We start from the raw sequence: 15,000 nt of genomic DNA, 5'->3' as shown, positions 1-15,000 counted from the left end.
CAGTGCGATGCCCAGTGCCCCGAAGACACGTCCTCGTCCCCGCGGCCCGTGTGTGGCTCTGACATGGAGACGTATGCCAGCGAGTGCCACCTGCGCCTCTTCGCGTGCCATTACCAGAAGGACGTGGTGGTCGACGCCCTCGGCTCGTGCCCTCCTCCAGGTGAGTGGGCGGGGCTTGGGGAGAAGTTACGTCATCGCACAGCACGTCACAGTCTCGGGTTGGAAGGAGGGGGTCAGGGAAGGGGCTCAGGGGGGTGAGAGGGGGGTTGGCTTGTATGGATGAGTTTTGTGTTTTTGTATCGATTACTATGGATGGATGGATGTTATACACACATACGTAAATATCTATGTATATGTATGTATATATATATGAATAGATTATACATGACATTTACACATACACACACACACACACACACACACACACACACACACACACACACACACACACACACACACACACACACACACACACACACACACACACACACACACACACACACACACACACACACACACACACACACACACACACACACACACACACACACACACACACACACACACACACACACACACACACACACACACACACACACACACACACACACACACATATATATATATATATATATATATATATATATATATATATATATATATATATGTATATATATATATATATATCTGTATGTATGTATGTACGTATGTATATATGTATATGTATATATATATATATATTTATTTATATAGTATATATGCATATGTGTGTGTATGTATATGATATATTTGTGTGTGTGTGTGTGTGTGTGTGTGTGTGTGTGTGTGTGTGTGTGTGTGTGTCTGTGTGTGTGTGTGTGTGTGTGTGTGTGTGTGTGTGTGTGTGTGTGTGTGTGTGTGTGTGTGTGTCTGTTAGTGTGTGTGTGTGTGTGTGTGTGTGTGTGTTTGTGTGTGTGTGTGTGTGTGAGTGTGTGTGTTTGTGTATTTACGTATGCGTGTGTGTATGGGTATATACTGTATATACTGTGTATACAAATACTTTACATATAGACCCACGCATATGCAGAGCAACTGCAGACGTCCTTTGTGCCGTGTCTGTGGGCCCGAGAGTGTGACGTGCGACCGAGGGAGGTCCGGGGAGGGAAGCACGCCTGTGTCTGTGTCTGTGCCTTGAGCACCTGCACTGCGCCCTCGTCGCCTCGCTCTCTATCATTCACCGCACCTTAAATATAAACAGAAAAGAAAGACTAAGACAAAGGCGTTGCTCACAAGTCTCTGCTCTTCTTGAGGGTGTGCGGAGACCTGTGGGCGACGCTGGTGTTGTTTAACTGATGATCAAGGAAAGCCAAGAGGTTTCTTTACTTCAAGACTCTCTTATCATGCTCAGTCTGAGACCCAAGTCCACTCCACAATTCCTTTGGCCTTTGTGTTAAGATCTACCCGAGTCGCATCCCTCAGTGCCATAAACTGACTGGCATTCCTTATAAACTGAATGACATGAACACACTGTATACTTTCACTAAATCTGAACTTTTTTTCTTTCGCACGCAAGATCTTTAGTATATTTTTCTTTTTAAAAAATAAGAAGAAAGAAGAGAGAGAGTCAGAGAATTCTCGAGTTGTCTTCCCCTTTTTAAAGTCACAACCTAACGTAATTCTGATCTGAAAGTTGACTTAAACATCACATATAAACTCCCATTGTGTCCCAACCCTCGTGAGCGTAATACTGTCAATGTCTGGAAGCGTGTAGTTGTGTTGCACCAACGACCTCTTGTGTTAGACTCTCACTAGACTTTGCCGTAGTGTTAGTTCCTCTGAGGCGCTTCGAGGCGAGCCCAAGAGTTTCTGGATATGGCAGTAGGACGCACATTTGTTACACGTGTTGTCATCCACCTGTGTTGCACTCCGTTTGGCTAATGTTGCTATGGATTCTATTATGTGACAACCTCCCTCCCGCCGACGCTCGAGCCGCGGCCTCTGCGGCTCTCGAGTTGTGGCTCTTTTCGAGCGGCGCCGCACATACGCACGGCGCCATCCACGTGGCACCGTGCGTATGTGTGGCGCCACTCGGGGACCTGCAGCACCGCTCTCCTGTGTGCGGTGCTGCATGTATGTGTGGCACTGCTCGTATGTGTGGCACCACACCGATATCTGTGGCACCGCTCCTATGTGTGTGGCACTGCTGTTACGTGTGGCGCCGCCCCTACGGCACCGCACCTATCTGTGGTGCCGCCCCCGAGTGTGAGCGCCGCTCTCATGTGCACCATGAACATAGGCAACCAATCCGACGGCGTGACGGAGTCGCCGCTGCGCCGGTCTACCGCGCCGCTGTCGACGGAGCCCCACCGCGAGGAGGCGGCGAAGGCCACACGCCACCTGCTGCTGCCCGAGTACGTGATCGGCGGCGCCCCCGGATCCAGCACACACAGCCTCTCCAACAGCATCTTCAGCGTGCCACCCACCCCCGTCACCATCGCCGCCTTCGGCCTGCTGGGCTCGATCTGTTACCGCGACAAGGACTGCTCGGTGCCCTACTCCCGCTGCAAGACGTCCATTTGCACGTGCCGCAGCGGGTACACTCAGAGCGCCGACCGTCAGACGTGCGTGGGTAAGTCTCCCGACAGGTAAGGTGCTGCATTGCATGGCTCGCTTGCACCTGCACTGTGTACGTTAATGGTCCGTTTATATCTTTAGATGTGTCTCATGCATAATGACTTTTCCGTACCATCATTCTCTTAATCATGTCGGCCTTTGCTCACTGGAATTATGAATCTTGAAATGATGTGATGACGCGAGACTCGAAGGGGATGACCTGACAAGCCTTGTTTGGCCTCTCCTCGCGGCAGTGACGACCCCGGGGCGAGAGGAGGTCGTCGGGGCGTGCGTTCGGCGACCCTGCCAGAGGGGAGGCACCTGCCGGGAGCTCACCAATGGAGGGTACAGCTGCCAGTGTCCCCCCAGGACCACGGGCCTCCAGTGCGAGAAGGAGCTCCCTCCGCCCTACGAGACGCCCTCCTTCAGCGGCTCCTCCTACCTGGAGGTCAAGAAGATCAAGGCCTACAATAAAGTGCAGGTGAGATCCTGGAGATCGAGCATTTCAGAAAATTTAATGGACTCGAGACGCAATAACGTTGGTCAGTGTACAGCACGCGTCTCGGCATCTACTTGTTTATTCGCCTTTGTTGTGTATGTCTTGGATTTGAATCCAAGCGCCGAATTTGAATGAAAGAGTAACCATGTCATTGGAAACACATGAGAGCAACCCTTATCATATACTCTTGCAAAACACCCCCAACTGAAATATTTTTCATACATCAATACTTTCAAAGCTCAACTTAACTCATCCTGAATCCTTCTCCCAAAACAGCTGGAGCTCGAATTCCGCACCTTCACGGACAGCGGCATCCTCCTGTACAGCCAGCAGCAGCCTGACGGATCCGGCGACTTCATCTCCCTGGCACTGGTCGACGGATACGTGGAATTCCGCTACAACCTGGGCTCGGGGCCGGCGGTCATCAGGAGTCATCACAGGGTCCAGATGAAGCGCTTCCATAGGGTAGGTTGGGGTTGGAGGTAGGGTTAGGATGGGGTCCAGTGGGGGATAGAGGGAAGGGGGGTGGAGAGGCGTTTTGGGGGAAGGAGAGTAGGTTGGCTTATATGGGAGGGAGGGAGGGAGGAGTTGTGTGTGTGGGAGAGAGAGAGAGAGCGAGAGAGAGAGAGAGAGAGAGAGAGAGAGAGAGAGAGAGAGAGAGAGAGAGAGAGAGAGAGAGAGAGAGAGAGAGAGAGAGAGATAACACATATAAACGCGTAGACGCATACATGTCCGTCTATGCATTTAACCAAGAATCCCAAAGCTCACCAGAGGAGCCAACAATCTTCCTCACGGCGTCTTCCTGGTCGCTCCTGCAGGTGGTGGCCAAGAGGTACCAACGCGACGGCATCCTGCAGCTGGACGACGCCGAGGACGCCATCGGGAAGGCCCCGGGGACACTCAAGAGTCTGGACCTGCGAGGCTCCACCTACGTAGGATACGTCCCAACCAACGAAAGGAGGTGCGTTCGGGACCCTTTGGATGCGTAGGACGTCAGGGAAACCCACTCTATAAAAAAGGGGTTTCTGGAAAGATGAGGCGATAATTTCAAAATCTTTGGTGTAGGGGATTCTCATTTTTTTTTTTTCTTGTTGTATTTTTATAGTGTTCATTTCATCCTTGTGTATCATAGAATTTATTTTCTTGGGGTATTTTAGATTGTTCTTCTCTTTTTTTGTGGGGAGTGTTGTGTTATTCCCATTAAGAGTTATCATTTGATATAATTTCTTTAGATGTTAGCCACTTTCTTATTAATTAGGAGGTGCTGTTTAATATAAAAATATTTCCTTCATAAAGATAGTTCATACGAGGCCCGACTCCCCAAACTCATTACCCGTGCCTCCCCCCCCCCCCTCCCCCCGCAGAGTCTGGGAAAACGCGGGCACCTCCGAGGGCCTGGTCGGTTGCCTGCGCTCCGTCCGGATCAACGGGCGTCCCCTTGACCTGGTGTGGCCCGGCTCCCCCCACGTGATCCGCGCCGAACACGTGGGCGAGTGCTCCGCGTCGCCGTGCGCCAACCTGCCCTGCCTCAACCACGGCTCGTGTAGGCCTACGGACGACGGCCATTTCAAGTGTCTCTGCGTTCAAGGATTTATCGGTGAGTGTTTGGTGGATTTAGAGGTGGATGGGGGAAATGGTGGCAGTGGGGATAGGGATGCTGTTGCTGTTGACGGGGTTTGTGTTAAGGATTTGTAATAATTATGGTATTAGCTAAAAGGACTAAACATATCAATGAATAGCTTTTATAGTATTGTGCAAAGTATTGAAATGTCATTTTAAATACTTTTTTGTTGTTTTCGCCGAACAGAATTAAAACAATTAAAGATTGCGCAACACATTCTGTTCTCAGTTGAAACAATTATCTCACTCTGAAATTTAAAAATACACGTAAAAATAATATCAAGCTTATAATGCGATAGTATCTTCCCGTATCAATAGCCAATAATAGGCTTATGGCATAACCAACAGAAATATACGTCAAGTATTAAAGTGACCCATTTTCCCGTCTCGCAGGGGAGCGATGCGAGGTCAAGCTAGACCCGTGCGAGAGCCAGCCGTGCCAAGCTGGGGCAACCTGTGTCACTCTCCCGACCAAGGATTTCCTGTGCAAGTGCCCCCCTGGCAGGAGAGGAACGCTGTGTGACCAGAGTGAGTTTTTTTTATTGCTATTATTTTGACACGCATGCGGTAATGTACATGAGGTTTAGAAACATATATGGTATTATGGGCTGATGTGAGAGATGTTTGTGAAAGATGTTATTGATATTAGGTCCTCTGGTATATTTCCATGAGTTTTAAACACATCGATATCAGGATAACGACATAAGCCCAACTAAGCGAGCCCCTTCCCCAGTGGACCGCACCCTCCGCGAGATGGTGATCCCCGACTTCGACGGCGACGCGTACCTGGAGCTGCCCACCCTGGAGAACGTGGGCATGTCCTTCGCCCTCGAGATCTGGTTCCTGACGCGCTCTCCCGACGGCGTCCTGCTGTACAACGGGCAGATGGGCGGCGGAGGAGACTTCATCGCACTCAACCTGCGCAACGGACACCTCGAGTTCTCCTACAACCTCGGCTCCGGACTCGCCACGCTCGTGTGAGTTGACGGGGTCTTGCGTTTTGGTTGAGGTTTTCTTCGTTTCCCTCCTTCTCCTTTGTTTCTTCCTTCGTCTTCTCAAATCGAACCCCCCACCCCCCCACTCCTCTCCACCTTCCGTCTCCTGCCTTCCCTTCCCCTCCCCCTTTACCTCAGTGGATAGTCTGCATTGGGTATTTTGAGATGCAATGTTCCTTTATTTAATCAGTTGCATTATAGATTGGTATTTATTTATTTATTTTTCATCATTATTATTCTCTAGATCGTTACCATAAATTTATCAGAGTTTGTTAGGGCATGCGAATGGGAACATGCTGGTGCTAACACAGCCAAGCTCTTTGCGACTAAGTGGACTGATTCACACCCTTAAAAGAGCAAAAGACAGTCACCTTTTTAAGGAGTGTCTGGCATTTAACACTGTCATGTTCCGTTTTGTTTGTGAAAATGTATGTCACAATAGAACCAGCAGCTTTACCCACACCGAATCACCAACTGTAATATATTGTTTCAGATTCAGGCTGAAGTAAGTAGTGGGCCACTGATGTAGGTGGTAAACAAACTTCAGGTCAGAGTGAGCAACACGAACAAGCACATTTGTTCTTGAACTTACTCTGGCACAAGTAATGTTTATGTTTATCTTTGTCCTTGCGGTCTCTCAGTCACCCTTGAGTATTTCACTCATATTGTAGACCTCGCTGTCCTACGACCTCTCTCGGCTGGACGCGGGTCAAGTCGGGTCAATACAAGTGATTCTTCTTCTGCCAGAGTTGCAGGCTTGTCATGCGTTGCATAAAAAGTGTTCTTGCACCATCTGCAATATGAGTTTCTCACACGCATCCCCGACGAGCGAGTGTTCGAATCAAATGAAGCTTATGAAAAGATTTTTTTCCCTCTCGCCAAAGGTTTATTTGATTCGAACAAGTGCATCGGGGGTTTCTTGTCTCGAAGGCTAATTGCAACGGTTGATTTTCCTGTAACAACACATATAGTTTGCAAGATTTTCGTATCACTCACGTTCGTTTGTTTACACAAAAGATTATGCTCGATTTTATTTCCTTTTTCCATTACTTTTGTATGTTTTATTCGCCTCTTTCCGGCAAGTAGAATCTCTATATTTTTCCCCTGGCGGAAAAAAAATGTTCGATTCACACGTTATGTTTTGTTTCATGAGCTTTCTCTGTTCCTTTTTTTCTTTTTTTTTCTTTCTTTGATGGTGCTTCACTCTCCCAAAAAAAATAAAGCTTTGTATTTGCGTGTTGTGTCGTCCAATATTTTTTTTCTGAACGAATGCAAGATGAAACATGGCACACCTCAATACGTATTGTACGTTTCCAGTCAATATGGACCCTTTTCCCTTGTCTCTTGTGACTTCATTTTGCTGTCAGATCAGTCGATGTCAGTTTGTTTATGTACTGAAGTCCACTAATTGCTAAATGCCACGATTGATGATTATTCTTAACCGATGTCAAATTCCTGCACAATCTAAAAGTAACGATTTTCATATAAAGAATACATGACATCCCTGATCTTGTATTAGTGGATATGCGAGCAGTGGAAACTTCCTGTCCCAGGGAAATATATCAAACAAGTATGAAAGAGAGAGAAAGAGAGAAACGAGAGTCCGACATCTCAGACAAGAGCTGGTCCATAACCGTCAATAATTATCCTCCTTTTCTCTCTCTCTCTCTCTCCTACCGCCTTAGGAGCCCCGAGCGCGTCGCCCTGAACACGTGGCACATGGTACGCGTGCGCAGGAAGAAGAGGAGAGGCATCCTGCAGCTCAACAGGGGCAAGAAAGTGCGAGGCAAGAGCGGACCCAGACTCACCGAGCTCAACCTCAACCAGCCGCTCTTCCTCGGAGGCTTAGAGTAAGTCGTGCTTGCTTTAGTTCTTTTTTTCTTTCATTCCTTCCATCTTTCTTGTGTCGTTGTCTTTTCTTCGTATTATTGTTCCGTTTTTATGCTTTGTTTTTGTTTCGATATTTTGTTATATAACAGAAATTAGTTTTTGTTTTGTAGTATTTAATTTATCATCCTCATTAATATTATGAATATCCATATTTGAACGCGTATAAGAACAGTCTGCGAATGAGGCAAGATCTGTAAACTAGAGAATATTATTTGTTAAACTACGGCGTTTTACGAAAAGTTACTAATATCCATTTACGCTCAGCACTTCGCAGAAACCAAACAGTCGCCTTCGATTAGCTCTAGTTATTTATTAGCTTTTACTATTTTCGTCACTGACTCGTTTTTATTAGTCTCCACCATTAATGATCTATTATCAGTTTCATCATTCATTAGCTCTTAATATTTTCACAATTTACTGTCTCATTTTCCTCATTTACTAGCTTTTTTTAGTCTCATCAGTTATTCAGATTATGCCCACACCTTCATGTCTACAAACGCCAAGACTTCAAATAAGACCCACTCCCTCCCCACAGGAACTTCACCTTGGCTCACCCGGACTCCGGCGTCACCATGGGCCTCAACGGAGCCATCCAGAGACTGCTGGTCAACTCGGAGGTGCTGGACAACCTGGACGAGAGGGCGAGGGGAGGCCGCGGCGTCAGGAGGTAAGGGGAGGTAGAGGGATCAGTCAGGGGGTGTTGGAGAGGGGTCAGTGGGTGCAGGGAAGGGTCCGGGGTGTGGGAGAGGGGTCATTGGGTGTCGCAGAGGGGTCCGGGGTCTCGGAGAGTGGTCATTGGGTGTCAGAGAGGGATCTGGGGTCTCGGAGAGTGGTCACTGGGTGTCAGAGAGTGGTCATTGGATGTGGGAGAGGGGTCATTAGGTGTGGGAGAGGGGTCATTAGGTGTGGGAGAGGGGTCATTGGGTGCGGGAGAGGGGTAATTAGGTGTCGGAGAGGGGTCCGGGGTGTCGGAGAGGGTCATTGGGTGTCAGAGAGGGGTCCGGGGTCCCATTGGGTGTCAGAGAGGGATCTGGGGTCTGGGAGAGTGGTCACTGGGTGTCAGAGAGTGGTCATTGGGTGTGGGAGAGGGGTCATTAGGTGTGGGAGAGGGGTCATTAGGTGTGGGAGAGGGGTCATTAGGTGTGGGAGAGGGGTCATTGGGTGTGGGAGAGGGATCATTGTATGTGGGAGAGGGGTCCGGGGTACCGGAGAGGGGTCATTGGGTGTCGGAGAGGGATCCGGGGTGTCAGAGAGTGGTCATTGGGTGTGGGAGAGGAGTCATTGGGTATCAGAGCGGGATCCGGGGTATCGGTGAGGGTCTGCGTGTTAAAGCGTCGCTTTTGAATTATGTGCAATACTGTAGCATTAGTATGAGATATGTTATGGTAATGTTATTATGATGATATACTGTTATGATAAGATCGGGACATTTTTAGTTACTGTGCTCAAGTATTTTTGCAAATGTACTTATAGATATCCAGCCATTTATCTTACTACAAATACAACATTCCTAACATAGCAAAAGAGCTTAGATACAAAACCATTCTTGGTATCATTTCATTAGTTACATTATAACATTACAAAGCCACTCGCTGCATAATTACAGAAGTGTTTCAATCCTGCCGCAAGGTTACTGACATCCCCCTCCTTTCTCCTGCTTTAGGTACCGTGGGCCCCCTTGCCTGCACAATCCCTGCCAGAACGGCGGTGTGTGCCAGCCGTTCCTCAGCCGGTTCCTGTGCAAGTGTCCAGCCTCGTTCACCGGAAAGTTCTGCGAGAAGCGTACGTTCTTCGGGGTTCTGTCTCGGTCGCCTTTTCTAGTGGCATATGTCGTCATGTAATCGGAAAGACTGAGATCCATATTGGGAAATATATTTATTTTTCTTTCCCTGTCTCTTTTTTAAGATGTGTTCACTGTAAAAAAAAAAAAAAAAAAAAAAAAAAAAAAAAAAAGTTGGAGTCTAGTCAATATCCCATTTTGTGATCCCAGTGATAACAGCTAATAGCCGTCTGTTCATTCTGTGTCCTTCTTTGACAGGTTCTGACGAAAACCAGATGATGAAACCAGTCAAGTTTGACGGCAAGACTTTCCTCAAGTTCCCCAACATGGTTTACAGAGTGTAAGTGTCATGTCCAGCCCGATGGTTGCTGTATTAAATACTAACAGATATTCCAGAGATACTAACTTTAGTCTTGAAATGCAATATTAACCATTAACTACTGTGCGTTGTTGGGAAATGCATGTAGAAACTAACATAACAATCTTATGGTAGATTGTAGATATTGGCGGATATTTGTTTCCATTTCTTACTTCTCATTAGCTCGCACAGATTCACAAATCCATTACCGATACTTTCCACGTGCCATATTCGCTTTCCTCCTCCGTCCTCTATTTTTTTCTTTTCTCTCTATTCCCCTATCGCCTCTCTTCTTCCCTCTCTTCCTCCCTTCTCTCCACCCACTCCTGTTTCTCATCCTCGCTTGCTTCATTATCATTTTTATCACCATTCTGCTTCGCCGCTCTTCGGTCCAATCGCTTCTTTCTCTCTTCCCATTATGTTCTCGACTGCATTTACTGCTCTTCTCGCCTTCGTCCCTGAAACCTCGTTTACATATTAATTATTTTTTAGAGTTATTGATATCGGCTTTTACAATATCGGTTCTTTCCTGTTACTATTACTCGTTTTCTTATTATTACTTGTCATTAAGGTTTTTCTTTATTTTGAATTCCCTGGTAGTTCTTTATTTACGTCTTTATTATAACACGTTTTCTGCTTAATTTTGTGTTATCGGCTTCCACTCGGTCGGTCCTTTCTCTCTTTATTCGTCGTTGTCTCTATTCCTTATCGTCGTATCGTCTCGTCTTTTCTCTCTTTCTCTATTTTTATTTTTTTTTTCTCTCTCCTATTTCTCCTTATCAGCGTCGATCACCACTCTTTATATACACGATCTCACACCATATCCTCGCCTCGCTATCCCTTTTATTATCGTTCTCTCATTATTCCTTCTTACCAATTTCTTGTTTCTTATCACTGCGTTTCCCTCCGTCGACTCGTTCTCGCGCACTTCCCTTCTTATCATAACTTCTCATTTCTCATCGCTATCTTCCCTCTCGCGTCCTCGCTATCCCCTTGTTATTACAATCTCTTATCTTATCGCCTTATCACCCACGCTTCCTCTCGCTCAACCGCCCGCCCCTTCTGCGCATGCGTCGGAACAGCAACCTGACTCGCTACAACTTCTCGACGGACGACTACGGCGACTACGACTTCCCGGAGCCTTGGACGGACCTCGACCTCAGTTACCCCACCGAGGGCGACCTTGATGAAGACATAGCTTTCCTCGAGGAAGAGGACTATGAGGAAGATGGGGAAGAGGGAGGAGGAGCAGGAGGAAGAGGAGGAGGAGGAGGAGGAGGAGGAGGTGGAGGTGGAGGTGGAGGTGGAGGTGGAGGAGGAGGTGGAGGGTCCGAAGATGAGAAGGAGGGTAATCCCTTGAGGAAGGGAGAAGGAGGAGGAGGAATAGGAGGAGGGGATAAAGGGGAAGAGGAAGGCGAAGACTACGAGGCGGGGTCGGGGTTCCTGTCTCTCTTCGGGGACGACGAGCTCCTGTCGGCGCTGGAGGAGCAGGAGTACTACCGCTTCGAGGACACCGAGGATCCTGCCGAAGGAGGGACCCCGATGGGCAGCGCCGTCGAGGAGAACATGATCCAGGATGCGGTGTTCGCGGAGACCGTGCCCGAGGACAACAACGCGATCCTGCAGGAGCTAGAGTATGACGACCTCGTGGGGTGAGCTGCCACTAACACGCATGATTTCGCTTGGGGCTCTGGAGGGGGGGGGGGGGTCTTTTTAATTTATTTTTATGTATATATGTTGCATGTTCAATATTAGTATTACTGCATTTGATGGTAGGTTTTCTTTTGTTATTATTTTTCTGTTTTATTCTATTGTTATTGTTTTTTGCAGATTATCAAAATTTTGAAAGGTTTGTGTTTTGTAGTTTTCATTTACTGTTTTGTATTTATTTATATATGTATGCAATGAACTAGGTTTTCTATTTTGAGTCAAGAAATTATTTTGTTTTTTTTATCTGCCCTACGTTAACAGAACCTTTTGTATACAATATTCAGAAGTAAGAGTATATTTACAAAGTCAAGTATGTATGTGTGTCCTACTGAATAACAGGAATATTACACCGAAGACCTTTTGCGTGAAAGTAAGCTATTTATGTTTTTTTTTTTTTTGTTCTTTTTTGGCTGGTCTTATGAATTCATTACTTCATTTGCCTTTGTTATCTATGCGTTAAGCTTAAATATGATAGAATAGTAGTAAGAAACCTCACTTCTGTGGAAAAAAATATCCACCTATCATTAGTAAAACCACAAATATAAATAAATAAATAAATAAAAATATAAATTGTGCTGTTGACCCAGGAACTAGCAAGCCTCTCAACCTCCCAACTCATCTCCCAACCTCCTTTCTCTCTCCAGCAAAAGAGGACAAACAACCAACCAGTTCGAGATTCGTTTCCGCGCGACCAGTGGCGACGGTTTGCTCGTTTGGCTCAACAAGGGAACGACACTCACGGGAGACTACCTGGCCATCGCGATCAACGGCGGTTTTATCGAACTATCTTACAACCTCGGCAAGCAGCAGACGCTCCACATAGTTAGGTCTAAGGTGAGATTTTGTCTATCTTTGTGGGTATGCATATCTAGCATGCGCACATATATGCGTGTTCGTTTGTGGTCAGGTATGTATAAATGGGATTTATTAAATGTAGATATATTTTGTCTGATATTTCGCAAGTCAAAGCAGTTTTTCTTTTCGAAACTCCGTGCGCCAAAACATAAACCCCATCGAACAACTCAATTAATATGCTAGCAATGGTAATCCTAACCCGGTTACCCTGTGCAGACGCGCGTGGACGACGGCCAGTGGCACACCCTGGTGGCGCACAGGAGGAAGCGGCTGGGCGTCCTCAGGGTGGACAACGAGCGACCAGTCAAGGGCGTCTCGGAGAAGGGCGCCACGACACTCAACACCAACGGCAAATTGTGGATCGGTAAGCTTGGGTTTCGAGTTCGTGAAATAAGAAGACTGTGACGTGGAGGAGTACTAGCGGTGTGCTAACGGGATATTTATTTCGTGTTTGTGTTGGTCGACGTATTTGCGTTTCCATACGTGCGCGGATATCAACCAAACGCAGTCTTTAGCTCAATAAAGTTGAGATCAACAATATAAAATACGATCCTCGCCCTATTACCACACCACAGAACAAAACCAACAGAAAGGCCTCCCATTCCCCTCCCTCCTTCCCTTCTCTCACCTCTCCCTCCCCGCATCCACAGGTGGCTCCCCCAGAATCCCGGACGGACTGCCGCGGGCGTACTACCAGGGCTTCCGTGGGTGCATCGACGCCGTGCAGGTGGAGAACCGCGACCTGAACCTGGTGACCCACGGCGACGCGCAGCTAGGTCCGGTTCTGCGACGAGATGCGGTGAGGTTCGTCGCCCGCCCCCCCCCCCCCTCTCTGCGGCGGACTCCTGGTGCTCTCCACGCGACTCCCAACAGCTGTGCATCTCTCCTGCGCTGGAATATGTGTTTGAGGAAAAAAATATGAATGAATAAGAAGGGAGGAATGGAAAAAAAACACGACCGGATGCAGCAGCTTTGTCGAGTTGCGATGCTAAAAAAAATAGAACAAAACATTAAAAAAAAAAAACCTATTTAAGAGAAAGAAGAAATTCTATTTTGTATATGGGGAAAACGTTATTCTGTTGTTCGAGGAATGGTAGTGATAATAACAGTCATTACGACAGAAAAAAACAAACTTCATGGTGGCGATTTTAAGCTGTAAGTGATGGTGAAAGGTGCGTGCAGATTTCATGTACATTTCAGTGCTTTCTAGTGACTCCTTACTCTGCCTACAGGACGCGAGGTTCTGAACCACTTTGTAGGTTGTGCTTGGTGAAGGAAAATTTATCATCACCGTTCTTTTCAAGGAAGTTTCAAAAGAACGAGACTTAACGGCGACCAACCATTAGACAAATTAAACTAGGAAAATACTCATTCGTAATCTCTTTTTTTTTTTTTTTTTTAATCGAAGGGGAAATGTTATTCATATACTTATGAATAACCAGCTGAATATTAAAGATCTGTCTGTGTTCTTTACTCCGTGTTCCAAAACGGGATGGTAAATTACAAAGAAGATCTGGACTTCTCTCGCTACACAAACGGGGAACAAAATGAACAGCGCAAGTGAAGTAACTTGTGCTCTTGCTGTAAATATGATATTTGTTGGAAATAGTCATAACAAGTGAGTGAATGGAAGAGTGTGTAAGTAGACTTTTTCCTGAAGCTGCCTAAAAAAAAAAAAGAAAAAAAAATATGAATAAAAAATGTATAAATTGAAATCCTGGGACCTGGCAAGACGACTGGAAGTTAAAGAAGTTTGTTAAGAGTTCTTCAGACGTGTTTTCATTGATGTTGACAACTTGTACCTCAGCAGTATTTAAGCAAGATATTGAAAGAAAGAAAGAAAAAAAAAGGTGAAAAATATAGTAATAAAAAATAACATCCAGTGTTACATTTCAGAACTTTATTTGTATTCGAATTTTTACTGTTTTGAGCACAGTAACCCTGTATTCCTAAAGTCGTTTTTTACATTAAATGGTTCCAATTTTGCAACTTTTAATTGTATCACCAATTGCTGTTAATCTTGCATTAAAATACATTCAAATAATACATTTCAGGTCTACCGATGCACTTGTATATTTTCTCAGTATCATAGTTGTAAATTTCTAATCCAACATTCTATGTGAAGCCCTGAGATGTACAGTAGTCACAAATAGTAAAAAACAAATAAATAATTCATAGGCAGAGGAAAAGCGACAGCGATGATATTTGAGAGAATCCATCCATATTTCTTGTTCAAGTTAGCTGACTAAAAGAAATAACTGTACAGCAGATGCATTCGTGGATATTGTGGGTGTTTTATCGTTTATTAACCCTCCTTCCCCTCTTCTCTGTTTCTTAAAGCCATTCTTCGTTTATGTTCTTGGTTTCTATGATCTACTTCCCTCTTCGTAATAAATGTATCATTTGTTTTATACGAAGGCCAAACCACTGTGCAAGAGATGATATAGGAATTCAGAAATCAAAAAGAGAACACTAAAAGCAGCAGTTGCTCTTCTGGCATAGCATGATTTACTTCACTTTCCCAACCGCATAGCCTTCCCCCCCCCCCCCCCCTTCTCCCCCTAGCTGCTGATTTCGGTCGCTTCGAGAGAAGAAAGGGGGCGTGGTTTAGTCCATTTGGCCCGCCCTCTGGAAGCCTCTCATTCCGGTTCTCTTACTTATTTTTTTTAAGTTCTTATTATATCGTCATTATCAATTTTCA

At 46.0% G+C, this 15,000-nt stretch overlaps 1 protein-coding gene across 2 annotated transcripts in view; it reads left to right on the top strand.

Moving 5' to 3' along the window:
• LOC125041171 (agrin-like) overlaps nt 1-15,000 on the top strand; it is a 125,076-nt gene that overhangs the window by 109,419 nt on the left and 657 nt on the right. For both annotated transcript variants that reach the window (XM_047635989.1, XM_047635990.1), the window contains 15 exons: nt 4-160; nt 2,276-2,608; nt 2,847-3,073; nt 3,368-3,556; nt 3,910-4,052; nt 4,456-4,688; nt 5,105-5,239; nt 5,445-5,688; nt 7,392-7,556; nt 8,132-8,263; nt 9,260-9,378; nt 9,635-9,716; nt 12,089-12,278; nt 12,516-12,663; nt 12,950-15,000. The exon at nt 12,950-15,000 is cut by the window's right edge and continues 657 nt beyond it. In XM_047635989.1, coding sequence (XP_047491945.1) covers nt 4-160; nt 2,276-2,608; nt 2,847-3,073; nt 3,368-3,556; nt 3,910-4,052; nt 4,456-4,688; nt 5,105-5,239; nt 5,445-5,688; nt 7,392-7,556; nt 8,132-8,263; nt 9,260-9,378; nt 9,635-9,716; nt 12,089-12,278; nt 12,516-12,663; nt 12,950-13,221 — 2,769 coding nt within the window. In that variant the 3' untranslated portion in view covers nt 13,222-15,000. The remainder of the gene's footprint in view (nt 1-3; nt 161-2,275; nt 2,609-2,846; nt 3,074-3,367; nt 3,557-3,909; nt 4,053-4,455; nt 4,689-5,104; nt 5,240-5,444; nt 5,689-7,391; nt 7,557-8,131; nt 8,264-9,259; nt 9,379-9,634; nt 9,717-12,088; nt 12,279-12,515; nt 12,664-12,949) is intronic.

The sequence above is a fragment of the Penaeus chinensis genome, chromosome 30 (assembly GCF_019202785.1).
Source record: "Penaeus chinensis breed Huanghai No. 1 chromosome 30, ASM1920278v2, whole genome shotgun sequence".
Classification (NCBI taxonomy): domain Eukaryota; kingdom Metazoa; phylum Arthropoda; class Malacostraca; order Decapoda; family Penaeidae; genus Penaeus; species Penaeus chinensis.
Note: the sequence above shows the minus strand (reverse complement) of the source record. Positions and strands in the feature narration are given on the sequence as shown.